The 26,224-nt window shown below is 32.2% G+C and overlaps 1 protein-coding gene across 6 annotated transcripts in view; it reads left to right on the top strand.

Moving 5' to 3' along the window:
• Window positions 1-26,224, top strand: part of USP25 (ubiquitin specific peptidase 25) — a 181,415-nt gene that overhangs the window by 111,886 nt on the left and 43,305 nt on the right. For 5 of the 6 annotated variants that reach the window (XM_089910380.1, XM_089910381.1, XM_089910378.1 and 2 more), the window contains exons 19-23: window positions 1,732-1,827; window positions 12,323-12,501; window positions 14,309-14,387; window positions 18,922-19,001; window positions 23,018-23,141. In XM_089910380.1, the coding sequence (XP_089766506.1) occupies window positions 1,732-1,827; window positions 12,323-12,501; window positions 14,309-14,387; window positions 18,922-19,001; window positions 23,018-23,141 (558 nt within the window). The remainder of the gene's footprint in view (window positions 1-1,731; window positions 1,828-12,322; window positions 12,502-14,308; window positions 14,388-18,921; window positions 19,002-23,017; window positions 23,142-26,224) is intronic. The other variant, XM_022575863.3, reaches the window with a different exon arrangement.

The following is a 26,224-nucleotide window of genomic DNA, read 5'->3' as shown; positions in this document are numbered from 1 at the left end:
TTCTGCACCCTCTGTGTGACTGAATTGAATGATTCATCAACATAGTCGAATGCCTACCAGTGTTGTATACACTGGGCACCTCCATCTTATCTCTTCTTACTGCTCCACTGTTAATTCTCGTCTACTTAGTTTTCTAACAGTATGGAGGCATTTTTGTTTCCCATGATACGGTTCTTGGGAATCCAGATGAAAATTGCTGTTGCCCTGATCCCATCAGATATTTTTTCCCCTTTACCATGTTTTTCTTTACATTGTTCAGTTTTGATCTTTTCTGTATTTGAGAGGGGGCCAGTAAAGCTGTTGCTGAATAGTAACAACAGAAAAGACAGACCCTGGATTCTATCATTTGTTAGTTTTTACTGGCATGGATGAGAATTGAATGTATATTGAATAGTTTTTTCCAAGTAATGTTTTTTTCAGACTTACTTCAAGGTTATAATTAAACTCTTATATGAGTTAATCAGCAAAATCAGAGGTGTCATAAAGACATTACTATTACTGTGCTACTGTAAGAAAGCATGGGCCGTAAAGAGAATAAGAAGCAGGTTTGTGAGTCAGGAACTGGCCAGAAGGATTTTCTGAAGCAGTTAATGTTAGGTATATTGCAACTGTCAGTGTGTACTCCAAAATAAATACTATGGGTAATAGATTCAGTGAATCAAAGGTAATGGATGCAGTCTCTTTATTGCTCTAATATGATAGCTTCATAGTGTCTTGAGTTGTTTCACTTTGCAGATATTTTAAAATACAAACATTTAAGAATACAGTCATCTCTTGGTATCCGCGGTGGATTGGTTCCAGTACCCTCCCTGTCCCCAGCAGATACGAAAGTCCACAGTTGCCCAAGTCCATTATACAAAATGGCATAGTACATAATAAACTATTATGAAGACAAAGAAATACTTAAATATTTAGTACTTAATAGCAGTACGTTTTTCTGTTTAACTGTTCCCATGTTGGTGCTTGCAGATTATGGAAACTGGCATGTTTTTAGTAAAAATGTTAATTTGTTGATCAAGCACCTTAGTGCTTGTTTTAGGGTGAGCCTTCTGGCATTTAAAAAAGTAGAATTGTGATTAATCATTTAACACTACCTTTTGTGCAAGTGCTTATGCTCTTGGCAGAGTTTTGTGTTTTGTGTATATGTTTTTTTTAATTCGTTGGAACGGTAGTTTAACAGTGCATGTGCCTTGTAACTTTTAAAAAGGAGTCATATGGGTACAGTGCTGCTGCTTAGATATTTAGACTGTATGGTTATGCAGGCAGGGGTGCCGGGCCAACTGGCAGAAGTGGAGTTGGAATTGAGCTAATGCTGAGTTCCCCGAGCCTTAAAGAAGAGGCATCTTTTTTAATAAAAAGAGTGTTGCTTTTTCTAAATGGTTCTCTTAGAGAGCAGCACATTTTTCTAAATTGTCTGTCAAGAAGGGGGTGCCTTTTAAAAAAATTCTTCAGTTCAGACAGTATGCCTTTTTGCACTTCGCACAAAGGCACGATGTCAGCTAACTGTGGCCCTGTATGGAAGATTTCGAGATACTTATATGCATATCAGATCACATTTGCTACAAAAAAGTGCAACGTTTGATTTATAAATAGTGAAGAACAAAGGACTTTTAACATGCATGTAAAAACAAAGGACTTTTAACTTGCATGTAAAGGAATTATTTTGGTTTTTTGATTTTTTTTTTTTATGATAACCATTCAAAAGTTCTTACTTTAAATTCCTTGTGGCAGATCATGATGACACCGAACATGCAAGGTATTATCATGGCGATAGGTAAATCCAGGAATGTATATGACAGGTGTGGCCCTGAAGCAGGGTTCTTTAAGGTACAATGAACATTTTCATTTTATTTATTTATTTTTTAAATAAACTTCTTAAAACGTTTTATTTCCTTGAATTAAATTTGTTTTCCTGTATACCTTCTCTCTTCCTATCCATGGCTAATCATGGCCACATAATGTTCTAGGGGTTTCTTTTATGCATGAATCTAAGACTGATTATTCTTTTTAAAGTCAGATAATTAAAAACAAAGCAATTTACCTGAGTTATCCTAATAGTACACCTCTGATTTGTTAGCAGAAATTTATTGTATTTGTATTTGAAGCAAATAAAGGGTATTGATGGGCAAAAATAGGAACTGAGTAAATGCTTCTGGTAATAGTTTATTTTCTCCTCTGGTAATACTGTTAGTCAATATTACAATATTTTTCTTTACTTTTATTATCATTTCATACTAAATTGATTTCTTCATTTAGTTGTTTCTAAAATGATTCATTTATTATCTTATATTTCTTGTTTTCTCCATAATTAATTTTAATATCCTTGTCATTTCAAGACTTGAGACCATCAAGCTGATGCATTATTCCATGACTAAATCTTTATTCCCTCTAATACCAGATCTAATGTTTTGATTACATTATTATTTGTTCTTATATATTTGAAGGATGAAAACGCTGTGTTTGGTTTGTCACTTTCTTTAGGTTAACCAAAGCCAATTCATTACTTTACCACCCCCCCGGCCCCTTTTAGTGTTTGTTATTAAAAAAAACAAACAAAAAAAACAGCTTTATTGAGGTATAGTTCACTTCAACAAAGCTACATGTTCCCTTTCTTGACATTTAAAATCTAAAATTTTCCCTTAATGTTCTATACCACCATTCATGCAGTCTTTAAGAAACTGCTTATTTTCAGTGTTTCTTTCGGTATGTAGTATAAACAAAGGCCTTGTGACTAGTAGCCTTATATCAATAAACACTTTTGAACTGGTTAGAATTAGAGTGACCAATCATCCTGGTATGCCTGGGACTGAAGGGTTTCCTGGGATATAGGACTTAGGTGCTAAACTGTTGAAGTTCTGGCAGGCTGGTCCCAAGATGAGTTGTTCACTCTGTTAAGATCCCATGAGAGAGGTTGAAAACTACTCTTATCAAAAAAAAAGAAAGAAAGAAAAGAAAAACAACTTTTATGTTTAAAAATTAATCCTTATTCCCGGGCAGTCTACATTTCTTTTCTTAGAAAACACTAAATATGTGTGTTCAAAAGTTTTCTTCTGTTTCTTATGGAAGAGTTATCTGTCATTGATAGTACCATTGTCATCTTTGTCAAGTTGGGTATCTTTGTATCTATTTTCCAGTTGAACTGGAAACTTAACTTTTATTAAATTAATACCTGCCTATATTTTAAAGAGCCAACTAATTATACATACTACAAACAACAGTAGTCACATCATATCCCTCCCACCCCCAGCTCTGGTAACAGCTTTCAGTTATTTCATCAAATCCTTTTGGCATTAATTCTATATCTTTAAGTAGAGCGCTTGTGATTTTGTGATTCTTAGTTTACACATTTCCTGTTGAATTCCCTACCATGGGACGTGAATGATGAGCCCTCTTTATTCTCCTGCCCCATATACACGCACCAGCACATACAGTTTTCATCCCTCCATCAACATACACACACACACGCAATATGTGTATAAGAATCTTGTCATTTGATTAATTCAGAATTCTCAGCTTGTATTATTATTTCTTGTGTGCTACTCAGGGTTGAACTAAGTCATACATATTATTACTTTTACTTCTTTTCCCTCATCTTTCATTTTCCTTGGAATTGGTTGTTTTGTTTTTTGTTTGCTTAGCTTTTTGCTCTGTTCTTTGTCAGCTTTATTTTCTTGTGGAATTCTATTCTGGAGCTTTATGACCTGCTCCAGTTTGCATTGGTTTTCCTTTATTCCTGGTATATAACTGATGTCTTGAGATCTCCTTTCATCATCACTTTGGGGATGCCCTTTGCATCTTATCCTTTGTGTAGTTTCTATATCTCATATATTTGTCTTTTTAAATATACCCTCTGATTTTGAAGCAGCACAAAATCTCTGAAGTTTATATTTGTGTATATTTTCAACTATCTGTAATTGAGGAATATGTAGGTGAACATTATCAGTTTATAATCAATGTATATACTTTTGGTATAGGTAAATGATTAGCATTTGGAAAGTTCTAGCTGATAATATAAAATTTGAGAAAATTTGTCATATAAATAACAAAAATAACGTATACAAATGCAATCATTCAGTAATATAGAGGTGTCTTAAGTAAAACTAATAACAACAGTCTGCTTCTGCCCTGTTGTAACCACTTCTAACATTTGTATAACCTTTCTGGTTTTTTCCTTTTGTTTTTAAAAACATGCATATATAGAGAAATTTTTTAACTTTTACTCTTCATATTATTTTGTAACTTATATCACTCAGAAATATATTGTGGGTATTCTTAAAGTTAAGACAATATATCTACCACCACCTGCATTTAGTATTCTATGGTATAGATGTACATATTACTCTCTCTGTGGATGTACGTCCTATATTTTTTCCCAGTCTGCCATTTCTGTTTGAATTTAGTTTATGGTACCTTTTTCCATAAAGAAGTTTTAAAAATACTGTGATATCTATACTGTCTTTCTTCTCCTTTCTGGATTCTGGAGTTTCACTGCTATACAAAAAGTCTTCTTCAACCTAAGGTATTATAAATTTTCTGGAATATTTTCTTAAAATACTTTTCTTAATAAATTTTTATTTCATGAATTTAAAAATACCCTATTTACATTTAACTCAGTAGCATTTTATTTGGGCTTTCTGCATTCTATGTTAGTAAAAAAATTGCTCTAAGTTTTTATTTGGGGGCTGTCTTCCTCAGGTTTGATGTCATGCTTATTAAGTTCATTTACTAAATTCATTTAGTAAATGGATTTGAGCTCTCCTGTTTTTCTTTAACTCTAGTGTAGTTAACTGTTCCATAAGAGTAAACTAGAACTCACTCGTAAAACCATATGAGCTTAGCCCCTTTTTTGGTTATAGGTCTTTTGACAGACTTTTGGTTCCTTTTACAGCAGTTGACCTTTTGATTGTTCCATATGTTCTTGGCAATTGACTCTAATCATTATCGACGTTCAGTATTTAAATCACAAAATATATACATAGCACAGAATCTAACATATGATTCCTTTTGTCTTCCTATGTTCCCTAAATCAGATATAATATAGTTTTAATTTTCTTCCTTTTTAATGCTTAGTTTATTATAAGTTGAGGGAAAGAGTTTTGTTTTTTTTTTCTTCTATCCTGTCACATTACCCAAAAAAACTTTGTTGGGTTTATTTTATATTAGCTTTTTGGCTGTGAGAAGAAGTTTTTCAACTCTGCATGTTTAAGTACTTCTGTATATGGATTTCCTTATGCATTATTATCAACAATTTTTAAAATGTTATGTATGTTTGCTAGTAGTAAAACCATGTGATGAAAATGTTCTCTTTGTTACTGATAAAAAAGATAAGTTGGGAAATGAAACTTACATCTAGCTGGGTAAGTGGATTTGCTAAGAATTAACTTTTAAATTAGGAAGGGTTACCAACCCAGTCAGTCACAGTTCCTATTTCAACCACAGGCCCTCCCACATGGGAGTCTGCCCCTGTACACAGAATATTAAAGAGTTAATAGGCAGGCAGATCTGGAAAAACAAATGAGAAAAGACATTTACCTAAGTCCTTTTCCCAAGTTGTGACTCTATTTATTAAGATTAGTTTTCACTGTTAACAGAAAGTCCCCAAATCATAGTGGCTTAAAGGCAGAAGTTTCTGTCATGTAAAAACAAAATCCAGGGAAAGTCAGTACAAGGCTACTGTGATGAGCAAAAAATAAAAGCCAGAAGGAAAAAAAGGAATAATATTCTCAAAGTACTAGTTGCCTGTATGTATATGTACAGGGGTGGGAGTGGGAGGGTCACATCATAATTATAATCATGGGATTAGTATAACTTCTTTCATTTACTTTCAAACACATTAAAATTTCTTTTTTGTACTTTTTTTTTTTTTTGTCTGTACCTATTAAAGTGCCCTTAGGATTTTAATGAAGCAGTAACGCTTCTATATTATGAAACTATTTTTCCTTACTGGTTATTTCATTGCTTCATAACAATTGTTCCCAGTTGACATAACTTTATTAGTTTGTTTTTTACTTTAAAAATGCCTATTATTATTACCCCTCTGTTTATTCAGTAGTTATAAAAATATTTTTATTAAGATGTAAAACATGCTGAAAAGAACACAGTTCTTGAGTTTACAGCTCTGTGAATTATCACAGAGTGCACATATTCATGTAACTATCAACCAGGCCAAGAAATAGAACATTATAGTATTCCAGAAATTACCTTTGTTTCTTCTTTCTATGAACTACACTTTCCCCCAGTCCAAAAGTAGATGTTATCTGAACTTCTAACAATGTAAGTTTGTTGAACTTTATATACCTAGAATCTTTTACTATAGGTACTTTTGTGTCTGGCTGCTTTTACTGAGGAACATGTTTGGAGCTTCATATATATTATTGGATATAGTTAGAATTTGTTCATTCTCTTATGGTATTCTGTTGTATGACTACACTATTTTTTTTTTCCATTCTGTTGATGGGCATATTCAAAAGGTATTACCTGCTTATATCAAGGTACTGTACTAAATCCAATGAATATAGCTGGGGAAATGATGGACTGAGTTCCTGCCTTAATGAAGCTTATTTTCTAGGGGGAAGCAAACACTAATTAGAGTCATAATTAGTATGTTAAAGGAGCAGTTTGTGGAAAGAGACCTTATAATGGAAAAACAGAGCTGTTATCTAGAGGGCTTCTTAGAGAAAGCGATGTTTAAACTAATAAAATATACATATACCAAAACATAGAATGAAAACATTTCTCTCTCACTTTTTAATTTTCACTCCACAGTTAGCTTCTATTGATTATTTCTTGTATATACTCTTAGGTAGATAAATGAGACTGATATTCAGTACTCATCCGTACATTATAATTTAAATAAAAATAGAAGTATGCTCTTTCTATCTTTTCTTTTTCTAGTTTTTTTTTTTTCATGTAATGTGGTGGATGATTATTCATGTCATGATTTGTAGATTTATTGTTTTTCATAAGTACATTTTATTTTCTGTTGAGCTTACCAAAATTTATTTAAACATTTTTTTAGAGCAGGGCATTCCAGTTTTTTCCTTGTTATGACAAACATGGATGGATCTAGTGATGGATCTGGCCACCATAAAGGCTGATGGGATTAGTATCTCAGAATTCTTACAGCTTATTCATGGCCTAGGTTAGAAAGTTCTGTCCCAGGCGAGCTGTTACTAGCAAAGGCTCTATGTTCAGATGCCTGGGTTTAAATTCTAGCTTTATCGCTTAATAATTGTGTGATCTTAGGCAATTTACTGACATTATCATGGCCATTGTTTTTTATTTATAAATGAGAAGTTATCTTGAGAATTAAATGAGATAATCCATGTAGACATCATTGGACAGTGTCTATCACATAAAGTGTCAGTGTCACATAAAGAACACTCACAAATTGTAACTTTTATTAAATTCATCATTACCATTTTTGTTGCTGGTTTAGGTCATTTCCAGTATTTTTGTGAACATTCTTGTACATACATCATTTGAAAACTCATGTGAACATAGCGTAGTAGAACTTCCAATGTACTGTCATTGATGCTTAGCTGACAAAATGATATAAAAAGGGTAATCCCATTATTTTATGTATCTTTGATCTTTAGTTAGGCTAAGTATCTTTCTGTAAATTTTTTGGCAGTTGGTATTTCTTATGTTAACTGCCTGTCCATTTTTTGCACACTTTTTTTGTTTTTATCTTTTTTTTAACTTAAATGAGCATCTGATCTGCTAAGAAATTTGATTCATCTATAATTTGAAAATTGTATTTTGTGGTTTGTCATTTATCTTTAAATTTGTTTTTGGTGTCTTAACTGTACATAATGTTTTTAATCTTATAAAATATAGCAATATTTCCTTAATGGATTCGAGACTATATGATCACTTCTAAAATTATGCAAATCTTTGTTACTTTAATGATTTTTATTGTTTGATTCCCAGATATGAGATTTCAGTTTTCTCCAAATAGAGAAATATCCAAAAAATCCAAACGTATCATGACTAATAACACTTTGACTAATGCATTCTTTGCACACTGACTTAAAATACTGTATTGTATATTAAATCCCATTTATAAATGGGTCTCTTTGGGTCTCTCTGTTCCATTGGTCATTTTTCTGTTGTTGAACATTACACTTATTTACATTATGGACCATTTATTTGTAATATATTTTGTAGTAGAAACACCTCTTAATTTTTTTTCTTTTATAAATGGAAAGTTTGGCAAGTTTCATTTTTTCTTTTTTGATAATTTTTAACCAACTGCAACTTGTCTCCTTAAATCCGTTCAGAATTTGATTGTACTTGCATTATATTAAGTTACAGTGAGGTGGATAATTATATTTTTCAGTATTTTTAGTCTTCTCAGAAAGGAACATGATATGAATCTTCAGTTTTTTGGTCCTCTCTTATGTCCTTAAGTAAGGTTTTATAATTTTACTTCATAATGGTCTTATACCTTCTTTTTTAATCTAATCTTAGATATATAAAAATTATTTCTGTGAATTGAGTTGTTTATCCTCACTTTTAATACCAAATTATTGGTAGGGTAGGTAGTGGAAAAACTAATTACTTTCATGTATTTATATTGTATCCAATTATTTTATTGAACCCTTTATATTTTCTAATAATTTTTTGGTTGATTCTTTTGATTATTTCAGTAAACTGCCTCCCAATAACTATCTCATTATTGGGATAATTTCCATTATACTTATTTCTTATTTCTGGTTTTATTATGTTGACCAGCCTTTTCAGAATATAAATAACAAAATAATGGTAGTAAACTCCTTTGTTTAGTTCCTGAGTGTAATGTGAATGTTTCTAGTGTTTTATTATTAAATAGAATGTGTAGTATTGGATTTTTACAGCTCCTCTCATAAATTTAAAAGCACTTTCTTAAATTTACAGTTAAGAGTTTTCTTTTAAACTGGCTGGTATTGGAATTTAGATAATTTTTTAATGCATCTATTTGAGATGCTGAACAGATTTCTCCTTAATCCTTGCAAAGTAAGGATCTTAGCATTCGTCTATCTTTTTTTTAATCATTGTAAACACTATCTGTTCCTATATATTCTTTATGTACACAAGCTCCCCTAAGATGTGGGTCTTGGCATCTATGTTTACTGACAAAATTGATCTATACTTCCTTTTTTAAAAAATATTTGTCAATTTTTGATATCAGATTATACTAGTTGTATATAATCATTAAGGAGGCTTTCCCCTTTTTCAGGTTCAGAGCAGTTTAGATATAGGAATCATCTTGTCTTTGAAGATCTGACATGACAGCACAGCTCTGAAACAGAATGGGCCTGATTTCTTTATTGGGCATAGATCTTAGGCAACCTTTTCAATTATCTATATTTTCTCTGCATCTCTTCAGTTTTTCTGCCTCTTAAAGTAATTCTGATAACTTATAGTTTCCTAGATGATCATCTGTTTAATGAAGATGTTATAGTTTATTGGCATAAAGTTATGTATTATTCTTTTATAGATTTTAAAACTTTTTCCTGTATTTTTGGTATTACCACCTTCCTTATTTCTGCTGTTGATTTCTCCATTTTTTGGTCTTCCATTCAGCTTTTTGGAAAGAAAAAGCCTTTGGTGGTCTTTATCTAATTGCCACATTATTTAATTTCTTCTACTTTATTTTGGTTTATTTTCTTTTTCTAGCTTCTTGAAGTAAATGTTATTCTGTATTGCTTAAGCTGGAATTTTCCTTTACCAATCTGGCTGTGTCCTTTAGGTTTTGAGATCTCATATTCCCAGTATTAATATAATTTTGATTCCTTTGGTCCAAGAATAATTTAGAACAGTATTTTAAAATTCCTAAGTGTTTAATTTGGGAATTATCTTTATTTTTAATTCCTATTTATATTACATTGTGCTCAAAGAATATAACCTATATGATTCTGACCCTCTGGAATTTGAAGTAGTTTTTCTTCATCTCGTAGTACACTATCAGTTTTTAAAATAAACAATTTTAAAAATAAAATGATATACCTAGCTTTCTGAATTTTACTCCAGCTGATTTTCCCTTAGATCTTACTGCCTCCAGAGTATACTGTATGTTTGTATTTTTGACATTTTCTAGTGTATACATATACTTACATCAAAATAGTCTGTAAGAAGTTATAAATTTAGAATATGTTTTATCGTATGATTTAGAAAAGTCAAAAAAAGTCTAAGTAGAAATCGTTTGGAAGAAGATTTCAAAAGAGAGAGACTTTAACTAGTCTCATTGAATGAGTCATGTGTGGCTAGATGGGGAATGATCAAGGACATCATGCATGTAGAGAACTTAAGGAGCAAACACGTGTGCATTTGTGCGGAGTCGAACCTGATCTGGGTAGAAGAGTAACAGGAAATAAAGCTAAATAGGTTAACACTGAGCCTGATTAGTAGGACCATGTTAAATGTTAACAGTAGATTGTGTACAGCTCTCCTAAATATACCAGTGTGGAACACCTTGTTGAAACTCTGAAGGAATATGTATGGTTGCAGTATACTGTAGAAGTCAGGAAATTTCTTGAGAAGGAAGTTCATAAACAAAAAAAATAGTTGATAAATTAATTTATGCTGATAAAATGTGGTATTTTGTGGTTGAAAAATTGCTCCTATTTAGAAGTACCTTTCTACCTCTACTGGTTTAATAAAACACTTATAGATTATAACTTTGGCATTTACTCATTAAAATTGGGAGAATCTTAAATAGAGAAAAATCAAGAGATAAACATAATCGTAGAGTTAAAGGCGATGTATATTCTAGCTCTAATAGAAATCTATTTACTATTTATAAAAAAAATCACAGCCTGTGTTTTGAAGGCGGCGGGGGGGAATGGATAATCATTTAGTGTTGTAATTCCTTATGTCTAAACCTATAATATTATTTAAGAGACAAATTTATTTTATTCTGGTCATACTAATTTCGGCCAAAAGGATGACATCTGAAATACTTAAATATCCAAAAACCTTCTAATAGCCTATGGCAATCATTGTCTAAGGGCCATAATAAGGAAGAACAGTTATTTGTTTTTCTTTTACACTTATTCTCAAATTCCGTATAGTTCAGTTATTAAATGATCATGTGCCTTTGTTTCAAATTGGAAACATTTTTAATCTCAAATTGGGAAGATTAAAGAGTTTATAAGCAAAACATGCAGTAAAGTGAGCCATGATAGTCTTACATGACTAAATATAGTTAATTTTCATGGCTGTTTTTAACCACAGCAGTAACACTTTAGAATGACATGTATATTGAAAATAAAATTGGAATAATTTATTTTAGCTATAGAGTAATTATCTTACTCTATTTATAATGCTAAGCTATATATCAATAGAAAGGACTTATTAGCTCCCCTAAGAATATATAACTAGAATATTTCATTTACTGTTTTTCAGTTACGTTTTCTCAATTCTATAAGATACAGCCCCATAGGTGGTAGTTTCTGGATGGCCAAGAATTGCTTAAGAAAGGCATGCATTTAAAAGAAAAGAGAAAAACCCTTTCCAGTAGAATGGACTTTTTGTAAAGTATATTTTGCATGTAGCCCCAAATGTTTTATGGTTAGCAGAGTTAGAATTTAGATGTGTCTAATATAAATGAATATTTTTAAAGTGTTATGTTTAACTATATGGGCTTCTTATTTATAGTAGTATTTTATATATAACTGTACACATTTCTTTATGAGCAGATATTTTTCAAATCATTTGCTTATGTGTGGGAACATGCATTAGTATTTATTGTTTCCCATTATAATATGAATTCTAAGGTGTTTGTAAAGAAAAAGTAAGCTCACGTATCAAGGTAGTAATAGTGATATTATGCATTAATAATCATTACACTGATAAAATTCAAATATTTTTGAAACAATGAAAATTTTATTTTATGGTAAATGAAAAACTTGCTTTTCATCCCTTATTTGTCAGCTCTGCAGTTGAAGTTAATTGTGGTGATGTTATGCATTTAAGAGCCAGCCATTTTCTTTCAGATATGGGTATTCTAGGGAACTGCAGTTCAGCCCTAGAATTTGAAACATTAGAGGGGTACATCAAACTGAGCGTAGGTTAGGTGGTATACCTAGTATCTCTGTCTTATGCCTCTGAATAGACTTTGACCAGGCTCTGCTAAGTTTTACGAAGTTACTCACATGGTAAGCTTAAGATGTATTTAAACTATGGAACATGGAACAATATGCTTAGATGTACTACTACCTTATTTGTAATATTTTAAAAGGAAAAAAGCATATTTCACTATAAGGATAATTAAGTTATAATATTGAAAGATTTTAATTATTATAATTAACCAAGATTGACATTGTCTTGTATTTTCTAGGCAATTAAGTTGGAATATTCAAGGTTGGTTAAATTGGCCCAAGAAGATACCCCACCAGAAACAGACTATCGATTACATCATGTAGTAGTCTACTTTATCCAGAATCAGGCTCCAAAGAAAATCATTGAGAAAACATTGCTAGAACAATTTGGAGATAGAAATTTGAGTTTTGATGAAAGGTAATTTGAAAATGTTTAATATCTTATTCGTATGCTCAAATTGTCCTTGTCTTTTTTATAGTTCCCAGTGCAATTTTTGAATGTTTATTTTACACATACACAGACATATTTCAATAAATGCAGTACAAAATTTGACTTCACTTAATGTGAACAATTGCTTTGTAATTTATTTGAGATTTATAATCATGACCTTTAAAAGTTTGAAGTAAAAATAATTTAGATCGCTTTAGTACATTTTAATTGTGAACTAAGGTACTGAGCTAGGCAATGTAAAGATACACAGAAGAGTATAATATAATTATCACTGCCCTTTTGGGACTTAATATTTGAATTTCTCAGCCTCTCCACTATGGATATTTGGGGCCAAATAATTTTTTGTTTTTGAGGGGGCTGTCCTGTAATTTGTAGGATATTTAGTAATGTTCCTGGCCTCTACCCAAAATGCCAGTAGTACTCTCCAACTGGTGACAACCCATACTGTCTCCAAATACTGCCAAATATCCCCTGAGGGAGCAAAATCACCCTTGCGTGAGAACCACTGGAGAAAAGTAATTATATGTACAAATAAAGTAATTAAACATCTCCTGACATAAAGAGAAGGCTTAGAATGGTTAAATTAATTTTGGTTTACCAAAAACTGTTTTCTCTTAGAAACTCCTATAAAACTATTTACTAATGTTAAAAATTTAAATTTAATCTAGTTAGAATGAATACTATTTAAAAAAATTTAGGCCTTAGGTAAAGATCCAAAGTACTGAAAAGTTATTTTAGAATACAGAAACATTTATACTATCTTGGAGTTCATTGTAAACACATTTTAATTCTGAAGTAAATGATTATCCTTTCATGAATGTCTCAAAAATAGTGAATTAAAAATATGTGAGTAGAGAAGAGTATGAGGGAAAACAAAGCATCCAGGTTTAATTTCTGCCTCACCATGTGTCTGCTGTGAAATTTAGGATTAAGTGAAATAATACAGGTAAATGGTTTTGAGCATTATCTGGTAGACAGTAAATGCTCAGTGAGTATTGGCTATTAATATTTTTATTAGTAGTAAGGTTGGCATCACTTATTTTGTTACATATAACTGTGAAGAGCTCAGAAGCTATAACCCTCATTATCTGGACTGTCAGTGTACTATGTTCCAATGAGTATATGCTATTGAATTTGGGGAAGATACTTATGGAGTACTCACGTTGATTTTTCAGTCTTTTGCAGTTATTTGCCCTGGCAACTAAAAATAGTTTGTTTTAAGAAATCTAATTTCTCTTGTGCTTGAAATCCAGAGTAAAATGTGTGTGATAACTAAATATATTTTGGAGAGATTCTTTAGCAATGGTTCTGATCATAAAATCTATTGAAATGTTTCCATTCCTACCTGAAATGATAGGCACATTTTGGATTCCTTTTTACTATTTATGAATAATACCATTTGGGGGAAAATAAGATTTCATGTCTCTGGAGCTTACTTAATAATACATTATAAATTTTTAAATTTTTTTTACATATTCCATCTTTATTAATAGAATATAATTTAAAAGCCATATGTATCAATAAATATAACATGGTAAATTTGAATTAGAATTATTGCTTCTGTCTTCTTTATATATTTTGTTACTATCTGGTATTGTCCAAAAAACACATTTTTCACTTAAGTATTTGAAAGTTGTTTCCTCAAAAAAATATTACTCAGTGATAGTGGATTTCATTTTCATATGTGTTGGGTAGTCTAGTTTTGTATGACACATGTTTTTCAGTTTTTACGGAGTTTGCTTTTGATTTAGAAATACCTTTCTTTTATTTGAAGGTGTCACAACATAATGAAAGTTGCTCAAGCCAAAATTGAAATGATAAAACCTGAAGAAGTAAACTTGGAGGAGTATGAGGTAATGTGCCTTTTGAGAGGTTGAACTGTAGATTGAGGAATTGTTTAATTCAGTAATCTTTCATTTCAGTACAGCTAAGCACGTGAGAAAATTTGACATAGAGTGTTGAAGTAACTTGCCTAAAGTTCTCATAGCTTCACGTCACAACTTTGTTAACAGAATCTATGTTCTTAAATACTGTACTACAGTGAAGCCATGCTATATTTTTTCTTTGCTTCATCAGATATTTTGGGGGGAAGTTAGAAATTCGTTTTAATCATTGTATGCCATATATATTTGTCATTATTGGACAGTGTTGTGTGAGAGATCTCGAGCACACACGAGTACTCGTATCATGCCTGTGGTAATTTTTGTGCAAAAAATTCTCTTTGTGTTAAGTTTGGTTTAAAACTAATATTTTTTTAAGTTACCAATTCAAACACCTAGTATTTTTTCAAGCTTTTAAATTTAACTTTATACATTGTCTTTTCAAAAACTTATAAATTTGGTAAATTTTAACTTGCTTTCATGAGTGCCTTTGATTAATGACTGCTCTCATTTACAAACTTAATTACTTTATGTTCCCTTAAACAATTAGTGTAATTCACTACATTAACAGATAAACGGAAGGATACAGAAAACAGTCATTTTTTTTTATAATATAATCGTCGTTTATTTTTCTCCACTTATTTTTTGTTTTGTGTTGTATTTTTTTAATATTTTTATTGGAGTATAATTGCTTTACAATGTTGTGTTAGTTTCTGCTATTCACAAAGTGAATCAGCTATATGTATACATATATCCCCATATCTCCTTCCTCTTGTGTCTCCCTCCCACCCTCCCTATCCCACCCCACTAGGTGGACACAAAGCACCGAGCTGATCTCCCTGTGCTATGCAGCTGCTTCCCACTAGCTATCTGTTTTACATTTGGTAGTGTATATATGTCCATGCCACTCTGTCACTTCGTCCCAGCTTACCCTTCCCCCTCCCCATGTCCTCAAGTCCATTCTCTACGTCTGCATCTTTATTCCTGTCCTCCTCTAGGTTCTTGAGAACCTTTTTTTTTTTTTAGATTCCATATAGGTGTATTAGCATACAGTATTTGTTTTTCTCTTTCTGACTTACTTCACTCTGCATGACAGATTCTAGGTCCATCCACCTCACTACAAATAACAGTTTCGTTTCTTTTTATGGCTGAGTAATATTCCATGGTATATATGTGCCACATCTTCTTTATCCATTCATCTGTCGATGGACACTTAAGTTGCTTCCATGTCCTGGCTATTGTAAATAGAGCTGCAATGACCATTGTGGTACATGACTCTTTTTGAATTACGGTTTTCTCAGGGTATATGCCCAGTAGTGGGATTGCTGGGTCATATGATAGTACTATTTTTAGTTTTCTAAGGAACCTCCATACTGTTCTCCATAGTGACTGTATCAATTTACATTCCCACCAGCAGTGCAAGAGGGTTCCCTTTTCTCCCCACCCTCTCCAGCATTTATTGTTTGTAGATTTTTTGATGATGGCCATTCTGACTGGTGTGAGGTGATACCTCATTGTAGTTTTGATTTGCATTTCTCTAACGATAGTGATGTTAAGCATCCTTTCATGTGTTTCTTGGCAACCTGTATATCTTCTTTGGAGAAACAAGGTAGCGACTTTAATCTACTAAAGAGTGTCTTGAAAAACAAAAACAAATATCATAAAGAAATCTGAACATTGAAAGCTTTCCTTTTGTGATCAAGAAAAAGACAGGCATGTATGCCATTACCACTTCTATTCAGCATTGTACTGGAAATTCAAGGACAGTAAGGCAACAAAAAATAAAGCAAAAAGTAAGAGATTGCAAAAGAAGAAACAAAGTTTTCATTATTTGCAGATTTTATACCTAGAAAATACAAAATCTACAGATAATTTTATTGGAGATAAATAAAGATAATAAGAGAGCTCTGTAACATGCAAGTCTTATGTCAAATATCAGTTTTATTCCTTTATACCAGTAACAAATAATCAGATAGAAATTCTAAAGAATAACAGCATTTTTAGTAGTACCCAAACTGTGGAGTACCTAGAAGCAAATTTAGCAAAAATTGTGCATGCCTTTAGGAGACATTATAAAGAAGACCTAAACAAATGGATATATGTATCGTATCATGTTTGGGAAACTTGGTATTGTAAAGATGTCAGTTTTCCCCAAAATGGTTTATTGATACTGTGCAGTTTCTGTCAGACTCCTAGCAAGTTGTTTTATGGAGGTTTAATAAGCTGATTCAAAAATTTTATGGAAATGCAAAGATCTCACTCTAGTCCTGACATTCTTGAAGAAGAACGAGGTAGGAAGGCTGTTTTACTTGAAATCAATACAAATTATCTTAACCTTTATGCTTTATAATAATATTAGCATAAGAATAGGTAAATTCGAGCAATAAAGCAGAATAGAAAATCTAGGAACACAGCCACAAATAAATGGACACACAATACATGCCAGAGATGGCAGGCAAATTGGTTGCTAACTCTACCCTTGTCTCCAAGATTCAAGTAACATGGGACTTGATTTTTTTTTTTTTTTCTTTGCGGTATGCGGACCTCTCACCGCTGCGGCCCCTCCTGCCGCGGAGCACAGGCTCCAGACGCGCAGGCCTGGCGGCCACGGCCCAGGGACCCAGCCGCTCCGCGGCATGCGGGATCCTCCTGGACCGGGGCACGAACCTGCGTCCCCTGCATCGGCAGGCGGACCCTCAACCACTGTGCCACCAGGGGAGCCCCGGGACTTGATTTTTTAATTGTGATTTGATTCTACAGTCTCTCTACAAGCATGCTTCATCAGATTGGCTTCAGCATATTTTTATTATGAAAACGTCTCATATTTTTTCTAACTGCAGAGCCACTAAGTCTTATAGGTATTTACATGACATGTTTTTGGATTCTGTATATCCCACATATCTTTGTCTTGCTCTAAGTCACACATCAGCAGACCTTGCCCACAGACCAAATCCAGCTCACCACCTGCTTTTTTAAATAAAGTTTTATTGGAACACAAGCCATTCGTTTAGGTATTGCATATCAGCACTTTCACACTACAACCGCAGAGATGAGTAACTGCAACAGAAACATTTATTGTCTAACCCTTTAAAGAAAAAGTTTACCTACTTAACAACTTCTAAGGTGATTCTAATGACAATAGAGTGGCAATTTGAATACTTCCCCCAGAAAAGTTAGCTTTATGCTTGCAAGACAATTTTACCTTTATTTGTTATTAAGGTCTACTAATAGTGTGGAAATTATGCCTTTTAAAATTAAAAATTAAAATGATTCATATTCAAGTAGAATGTAGCGGGTCAATAACTGGCCTGTATGTTTCTTATTTTCATTTACTTATAATAATATGTATATAAAAGCTTTCACACTTCTATCATCACTATCTCCTTTAGGTTAGTCCTATATTGAATTTTAGTTATGATTTTCCTTGAATCAATTTTTATTAAGAAAAAAATCTTGATTTTATTTTTTTAAGTCATTTTCTAGAGTTATAAGTTGTGAGTTCTGAATCATTTAGTCACATTACATGCCTAATAATTGTGAGTTGTTTTGGAGGGAGAGGCTGTTGAAATGTGAAATGCATCTATCTTTTTCACCATAGCTCAGCTGAAAAGAGTATTCAGCAACCACATTTAAAATTTAACACAAATTTGGGAAAATTAAAAGGTTAAATAATTTTATTATGATGTAACATTTTTTTTTCTTTCAGTTTCTTAAAACTGTGCTTCAAATAACAGTCTTCAAGCTTTGCTTCCTATTAGAGGAGTTAGCTTCATTTACCTTCTACCTTCAATGTGATGTAGATCTATAATAATACTTTTTAAATTTAAGTGTATTTGCTTTACGTTATATTAGTTTCACGTGTACAGCATAGGTTCAGTATGTTTACAGATTATACTCCATTAAAAGTTATTACAAGATAATAGCTATAATTCCCTGTGCTATACAATATATCCTTGCTGCTTATCTATTTTATACATAGTAGTTTGCATTTTGTAATCCTGTACCCCTATCGCACTCCTCCTTTCCCTCTCCCCATGGGTAACAGTATGGAGGTTCCTCAAAAAAATGAAAATAGAACCATCAATATAATCCAGCAATTCACTCCTCTGTATATGTCTGGAAAAAATGAAAACACTAATTTGAAAAGATACATGCACCCCAAATATTCTATAATGATATCTTAATAATAAAATTTTACAATGAAGAATTTTTGAGAGAGAGAGATGACCTACCTGACTGATTATCTTGCCTTTGTATTTCTGTTTTCTTCTAGTGAGTCATTGTTGTTTAATTTCTCATCAATGTCTAATAATTTTTACATTTATTATTATACCGATAAATAGTTTTGTATGTAAGACAGTAAAGTCTTGATTTAGGTCTAGTTTATCTTTAATTATGAACTCTTTGCTTCTGTTAATTCAAACAGTTATCAAAACAATGTATTTATAAGCAGTTTTCATTGTAGTTTTAATATCTATATACTTTTACTATTTTCTTTCACCTACAGGAATGGCATCAGGATTATAGAAAATTCAGGGAAACAACCATGTATCTCATAATTGGACTAGAAAATTTTCAAAGAGAAAGGTAAGGCAAGATGGACACACATGAAAAGGAGAGCTTAATTTTTGTATTCTATTCAGATGTGACCTCATCTATAGAAAAGGTTTTTTTCACAGTGTATATTTTCAATAAATGTTTTATTTTAGAACAGTCTTAGATTTACAGAGAAATTGCAAAATTAATACAAAGAGTTCCCATATACCCCACATACAATATATTTTCCATTTTAAGCTAAATCTGTAAAGCTGGCATTATTGTCATTGTTTTTATCAGCTCTCAAACACTACAATTGAAACTTAGAATGGAATAGGATTAGACTGAAGCCTAGAAGTTTGCTGGGGACCGAAGAAGCTGGTAGCCCAGCAAATGGAATTCTTTGTATTCTTCAACATCTACCTTCCAGTCACTAGCCTTTTTCCTGTTCTTTCTGAGTTTAATCTTGACTTCAAATTAGAGATAGTGTTTCTAATCTGTCTCTTTCTCTGAACTTTGAGGTACTATAAAAAATATAGCTGTAGAAAACTAATCACTTGTCTTCTAAATACTGCGACTGTAAATATTTTAGATTACTTCTCATACAAATTACAGATGGTTTTAAAGGAATTTCTGCTTTTTAAATTGCAATCATGTTACCGAGAAGAAAAGGATACATATTGATTTATTGACCATTATAGATTATTCATTAATGTGTATTTACTTATTACACATGTATTTCTCAATTCATAGCCTTTAACATTAATTTACTTGACTAAGGATTTTTTTATGTGCTATATTTAAAATACACTGTAATACTGCCGCCAAGTAAAAGGGATATTGATTTCTTTCTTTTTTTTCCTTTTATTTTTTATTCTGTAAAGTATAAGAAACCTCCACTTGAGGTAATAATGTTGTTTTTTTTAAATGCCAACATGCAACATTACTTCTAGAGCTATGCTGTCCAACATGGTGGCCACCAGCCGCATGCAAAAATTTAAATATAAATTAATTAAAATTTTTAAAGCTAAGAATTCGGTTTCTCAATCATACTAGCCACATTTTGAATGTTCAGTAGTTACGCGTGACTAGTGGCTACTGTTCTGGCCAGCACAGATACACCACTTCCATTATTGCAGGAAGTTCTGTTGGACAGTGCTGCTCTGTTCGTTGGACAGTACACAATGCCATCATTCTTACACTTATCACAATCTTAAAAGTTATCACACAAAAGTAAAAAGTAATGTTAATACTTGGATACAAATTATTAAAGTCCTAGTGATTGTGTACTTTTAAGATAATTTACTTTGGTTACTGAAGTAGAAAACTGTTTTGATCAGTAGCTCTATTTTATTAATATTTTGGTCAAAGTTTTATTTAATAGGGATATTCTAATTAGCTTTAGGATTTTGGAGATTAAGTTTTCTGAGAAAAATATTAATATGGTCTTACAATTGAATAGAGTATCTAAAAGGTATTTCCATTTTATAGGTAAAGAAACTGGGCTCCACAGTGCTGCAATAACTTTGTCAAGGTCACATGACTAACTAGGGAGAGAAAAATTGAAATAGAGACCTCTGTATTCTTGTATAATTTAATGAAATCAGAAAAGGACAAAATGTATTCATTATCTCAATAAGAATTAACAAGATGAACCTGTCATTTTCTTGCTCTCTGCATAGCTTCTACATTAGCTTTTCTGAGTTAACATTTGTTAAAGGACTTTAAGTATAACTTGGAATTACGTTTAAATTTCATAATTTGCTTATTCTTAAATATGTTCTTGTTGGTAAAGTGAATATTCTTAGCATAGCAAATGTGAAAGGTCAGCTAGAAAATTAGTAATGGTGACAAATAATATTTATGGAATATTGTAAAAAGAAATGTTAATTTTACCACTTTAAATATAGCGGTTACCGTTACTAGCAGTGTATAAAACATTGCCAAAAGGTTCTGTCAAACTTGTTTTTAATGAAAACTTAGCACTTGAAAGCCATAAATTGAATTATTTATTGATGGGTCATTATTACTTCTCTGAGTAGTGAAATGAAATCATGTTTTTAGGAACCATAATTTTACAGCAGTAAAAATGGAAGATAAAGAGAATCTATCAGGCTACATAGTCTTATTTTATCTTAAATAAGAATTTGGTAACTGGACTGCTGAATTTTATTCTGATTACTTGAAATGTAAGCACTTTAAACGTTGATAAAATGTAGAACGTTTTGTGTACTTCACTAGAAAATTGGAACATGTTCATAGTTTCAGAGCTATTCTCAGAGCGATGACTCAGGTCTAGAAAGCCAGATATGGATGTCATTCAGGGGAGACCTTTCAACAGGAAACTTAATAGCTATAATAGGGAAGGTAGATGTGCCAGCAAACTAATTCAACTTAGTGACGTAAAACAACATTTAATATTATTATCACTCTTTAAACAAAAAAAGCTTTAGCTGAGACTATACCCATATTATTTCAAAATAAGATTTCATACCCTAAGTTTTCTCAAAAACAAATTCCTCGGAAAAGCTGTTTTCAAAACATAACTTAAAAGAACTTATTTTTTATGAAGTAGTTTCAGGTGTGTAATTTGATTTGTTATGAATGTGTACATTAATTTCCACATAATTCTACATTTAACATTTGGACTATAGACTTGTTTCTGAGCACCTGAAATTAATAAACAGTAACACTGATTGGCAGTAAACATTGTTTCTGTACAGTATTTCACTTTTTAGGATGTTGCATTTTTCTGAATTTGTGAGAAGATACATTATGATTGGAAAATCTGACACATAGGAAATATCTTAAAATATCTTTCATATTTCAGTTATACAAATATGTAGCTGTATATATTTTTTCCTACAGCATGTTAGGAGAAGAATAATCATTTTAGAGACAAATATAGTACTCAAACATTTTTCCCGTATTCCCTTTTTAAAACCTAGTTTGAACTTCTGTTTTTTTTTGGGTTTTTTTTGCTGTACGCGGGCCTCTCACTGTTGTGGCCTCTCCCGTTGCAGAGCACAGGCTCCGGACGCGCAGGTTCTGCGGCATGTGGGATCTTCCCAGACCGGGGCATGAACCCGTGTCCCCTGCATCGGCAGGCGGACTCTCAACCACTGCGCCACCAGGGAAGCCCCTAGTTTGAACTTCTTAAGGTCTAGACTTATATCAATAACATATTAATATTAACTATAAAACAAAGGCCTAACCCTGCCTGCCTTTTATGTTAGTGTTTTCTTTTGTCTGTTTGTATCCCACTAGATTTCCCAGATTTAGAAGCATTTTTTCCCTTCTACTTCACCCATCTCCTTTGGATATTCTCCCCTCTTACATTTTTCTCAATGAGTAGAACTGTGCCCTCACATAGAAAAAAACCTGACTAAAAAAGAGTCACTGAATGAATCGAGTGCTATTCGTTATAAAGGAACAAAGTAATCTGATCCTTCCCTCAAACAAAAATGACATTATGTTGTTTAAAAAGTAGATCGTTGGGCTTCCCTGGTGGCACAGTGGCTGAGAGTCTGCCTGCCGATGCAGGGGACGCGGGTTCGTGCCCCGGTCCGGGAAGATCCCACATGCCACGGAGCGGCTGGGCCCGTGAGCCATGGCAGCTGAGCCTGCGCATCTGGAGACTGTACTCCGCAACGGGGGAGGCAGCGGCAGTGAGAGGCCCGCGTACCGCAAAAAAAAAAAAAAAAAAAAAAAAAAAGCAGATCGTTGACTTTCACATCAGTGTTAATTTTGAGTCTAAATGGAAATAAATACCAAGGAAGACAGAAGGAACTCTGAATTCATCAATTATGGCCTTTTTCTCAGTTTTTTCTTAATTCCTAGCTCTGTTTTTTGTTTGTTTTACTTTTAAGACAACTATCTGCTGGTTTCAGATGTGGCTGTTACTCAAAAGATGCCTTCAGGCGTACAGTGTATCATCAGATGATACTTTTTATTTTAATGTTGTTCTGGATAATCAAAATTTAAATGTATACTTAAAATGCTTTAAAATTGTAATTGACCTTTTTTTACAAAGATAAAATAGTAATGCTATACTTTTTTTTTTTAAGTTATATAGATTCCTTGCTGTTCCTTATCTGTGCTTATCAGAATAACAAAGAACTCTTGTCCAAAGGCCCATACAGAGGACATGATGAAGAATTGATATCACATTATAGAAGAGAATGTTTACTAGTAAGTTGAATGTACATAGTATGTGTTTACTTTATCATTTTGTCTTACATTGGGGCAGTTATCCAGACTCATATATAAGTGATTGACTATTAATTCTGATGGGGTGTCATGATGATGTCTATAATCTGAGTCTATTCCCTTGAGGTGGGAAAATACACTCAATTCTTTATCCCTTCTTCTTTAAGGATCTTAAGTTTTACAGATGATGAACCAGAAATGTTCTTAAAATGAGATCAGAATAATTACATTTTTATATTTAGATTTCTTCTCATTCTGCCATTCCCTCTTTTGATGACAGAAGAGGGCCTAAATGATGAATTATCATCATTATTATTCCAGAAAAAATAGATTTTTCTGAGTTTTTATAAATAGTATATTTGGTGTACATAATGTTAAAGGATTCATTGTAGTATAATATCGTTTTTTTCACCTAGTCAATGGAATTTTTTTCCTCAAATATTTTTACTATCTATGTGCTGAAATATTATTGTTGTTACAAACTTTAAGAAATCTTTTTAGCAAGTTTTTTTTTTCCCCTACCAGTTTACTCTCTAGATACCTGGAGTACTTTGTTAATGTTTCTTGAGTCAGCTAACCGTTATGTATAAAATTACAAATTCCATCTTTATACTTATTTCTGATTAGATTTTATTTAGCTATTAACATGACTATAGATTGTGAACTTCTAAGTTGCAGTTTTTTTCTATAAAATATATAAAGGTATTCAAGAGTATGATTTTTGAATCTATATAGGTTACTTGGTTTATGTGTACTTTAAAAAACTTTAAGTAGGTGTACTGGTGAAATGTTTTCTTTCAGTAGAACTACATAGTATATGTTAATTGTAGTCTGCGGTATGTTTTTGGAATTTTTGAATGTGAATATTAGAGGCTTGTGATCTTGTTATTTTTCTCTTAGCTGATTTTGCTGCATTTGAGTGTATTTTAAGACTTGAATTGTTGATGGTTTGTATCCATTAAGGATGGTATTCTTAATTTGGTCAGTTTCAAAAGGTTTTTAATCAACCCCTGAGAAGGAAGACCTGAATTATATATATTTCAGTTTAAAAAAGTACAGTTTTATATAATTATATAAAATTTTGCATTGAATGAGTTAAAGCAATTTTTAATGTAAAAACGTTACAGTGTTGGGATATTGAAATATTTTGGTAAAACTGTTTTAAACATAAATACAACCAAAAAAACTTGATGGTTATTCTAAGACATCTATAAAATGGTAGAATGTGTTTCTTTTATCATTTTAGGTTAGTAAACCAGCCACACTTTGTTGTTTCACATAGGGATTTAAATAAAACCTCAGGAGGATTATTTTAGTGTTCCTTTAAGGTTTTTCTTTTTTTTTACATTGAGTATTTACTGAGTGTCAGATTCTGAGGGATGCAAAGATAAATAAGACCTATTATTTATCCTAAGAGAATTCAATCTGGTGAGTGATGTACACAGATAATTTTTATATTTCAGAATAAGTATTATTATGAGAAATATGCAAAATAATATGCCTGGAATTGTTGGGGAGAAGCTTAAGAGATAAAATAAACACTGATCTGGATCTTGATGGATAAATAAGAGTTTAATGCCTTGTAGAGAAGAGAGAAAAACATTCCAGACAAAGGAATATCATATGAAAAGGCATGGGAAGTATACAACAGAAAATGAAGATAAATCCATTGTGGCTAAGTTATGAGGAACAGGGTTAGGTGGAAGTGATGAAGCCAACAGGATTTGTTGTTAGACTGTGAAGAAGCTTATGCACCATTCTAATGCATTGGTACCATTGTAAAGTTGGTGTAAGTTTGGCTTGATCAGGTTTTGGAAAATCATTCTGGCAGTCGTATACTAGAAGATGAACTGGAAAGGAGTAAAGATTGAAATGAAGAACGCTAGAGGAGATAGACAGGGAAGAGAGGGCGAGAGCCTCAACTAAGGCAGAAGTACAATGAATATGAAAGAGAGGGTATATAAGATGGTAAAGGAAATGAAATCAAGGACTTGGTAACTATTAGATGAGTGGGAAGAAGGAAATAGAAGCATTAAGGCTGCCTGACTTACTAGTTCTGTCTTTGGCTTTCGGGACTCTTAAGAGAATGAATAAAGTTGGCTTTGGACATACTATGTTTGAGTTGTTTCTAGGATATGTTTTGATTTAGTGAACTTAACATCGAATTTCAGAATAATTATATGTCTTTGAATGCAAATTATAAAAATTACACTAGATACTTAAAGGCTTACCTCATTTAATCCTCTTAACCACTGTGTAAGGAAGGTAGTAATATCTCATTTTTCATATAAAGACGCTGAAGCTAGGAAGGTACTTGTTTGCTGAAGGTTAAATAATTTGCTTAGTGGCTGGATTGGACTTTCAGCATAAGCCTCTCTACAAAATCAAGATAAATTGCACAAGAATGACATAGCATAACCATAAGAAATAATTAAATTTTTGTATTTGAAGTTCAGCTTAAAACTATTTAAAAATCATATTTATCATTCTGTAAACATAAGACTTCAGACATAAACGTCTTATTATACCTGTACCTTTTTATCTGTCTCCTATGTCTCTGTTTCTTATCACATGGATTTCTCTCTTCTACTCAATTAGATGTCAGCACACTTGGCCTGTGCTCCAGCCTACCACTTGTTTTTATAAATAAAGTTTTATTGAAACATAGGCATGCTCATTCATTTACATATGGCTGCCTTTGTGCAGCAACGGCAGAGATCAGTCATTGCAACGAAAACGATATAGCCCTCGAAGCCTAAGATATTTCCTATCTTGTCCTTTACAGAAAAAGTTTACTGATCCCTGTACTGTAAGGGATTGTAAGCTCCATGAGAGTTTTCTGTATTAATCACTTGGGTACCCCTGCATCTAGAACAGTTTCTGGCACATGGCATGTACTGAGTAAGAATTTTTTGAAGGAATAAATGAACTAAATGGATTACCTTTATATTTTTGTATCAAGAAATATAACAGTCCCTGTTGAGTTGACATTTATGGAAAAGATGATGAGTTTTTCAAAAATTTCTTCGTTTTTAAAATTACCTTGAGTGCTTGTCAAATTTTAG

The sequence above is a fragment of the Delphinapterus leucas genome, chromosome 4 (assembly GCF_059928025.1).
Source record: "Delphinapterus leucas isolate spDelLeu-1000000601 "Yukka" chromosome 4, BTC_Dleu_Yukka2, whole genome shotgun sequence".
Lineage (NCBI taxonomy): Eukaryota > Metazoa > Chordata > Mammalia > Artiodactyla > Monodontidae > Delphinapterus > Delphinapterus leucas.
This window is presented reverse-complemented; position numbering and strand designations above follow the sequence as displayed.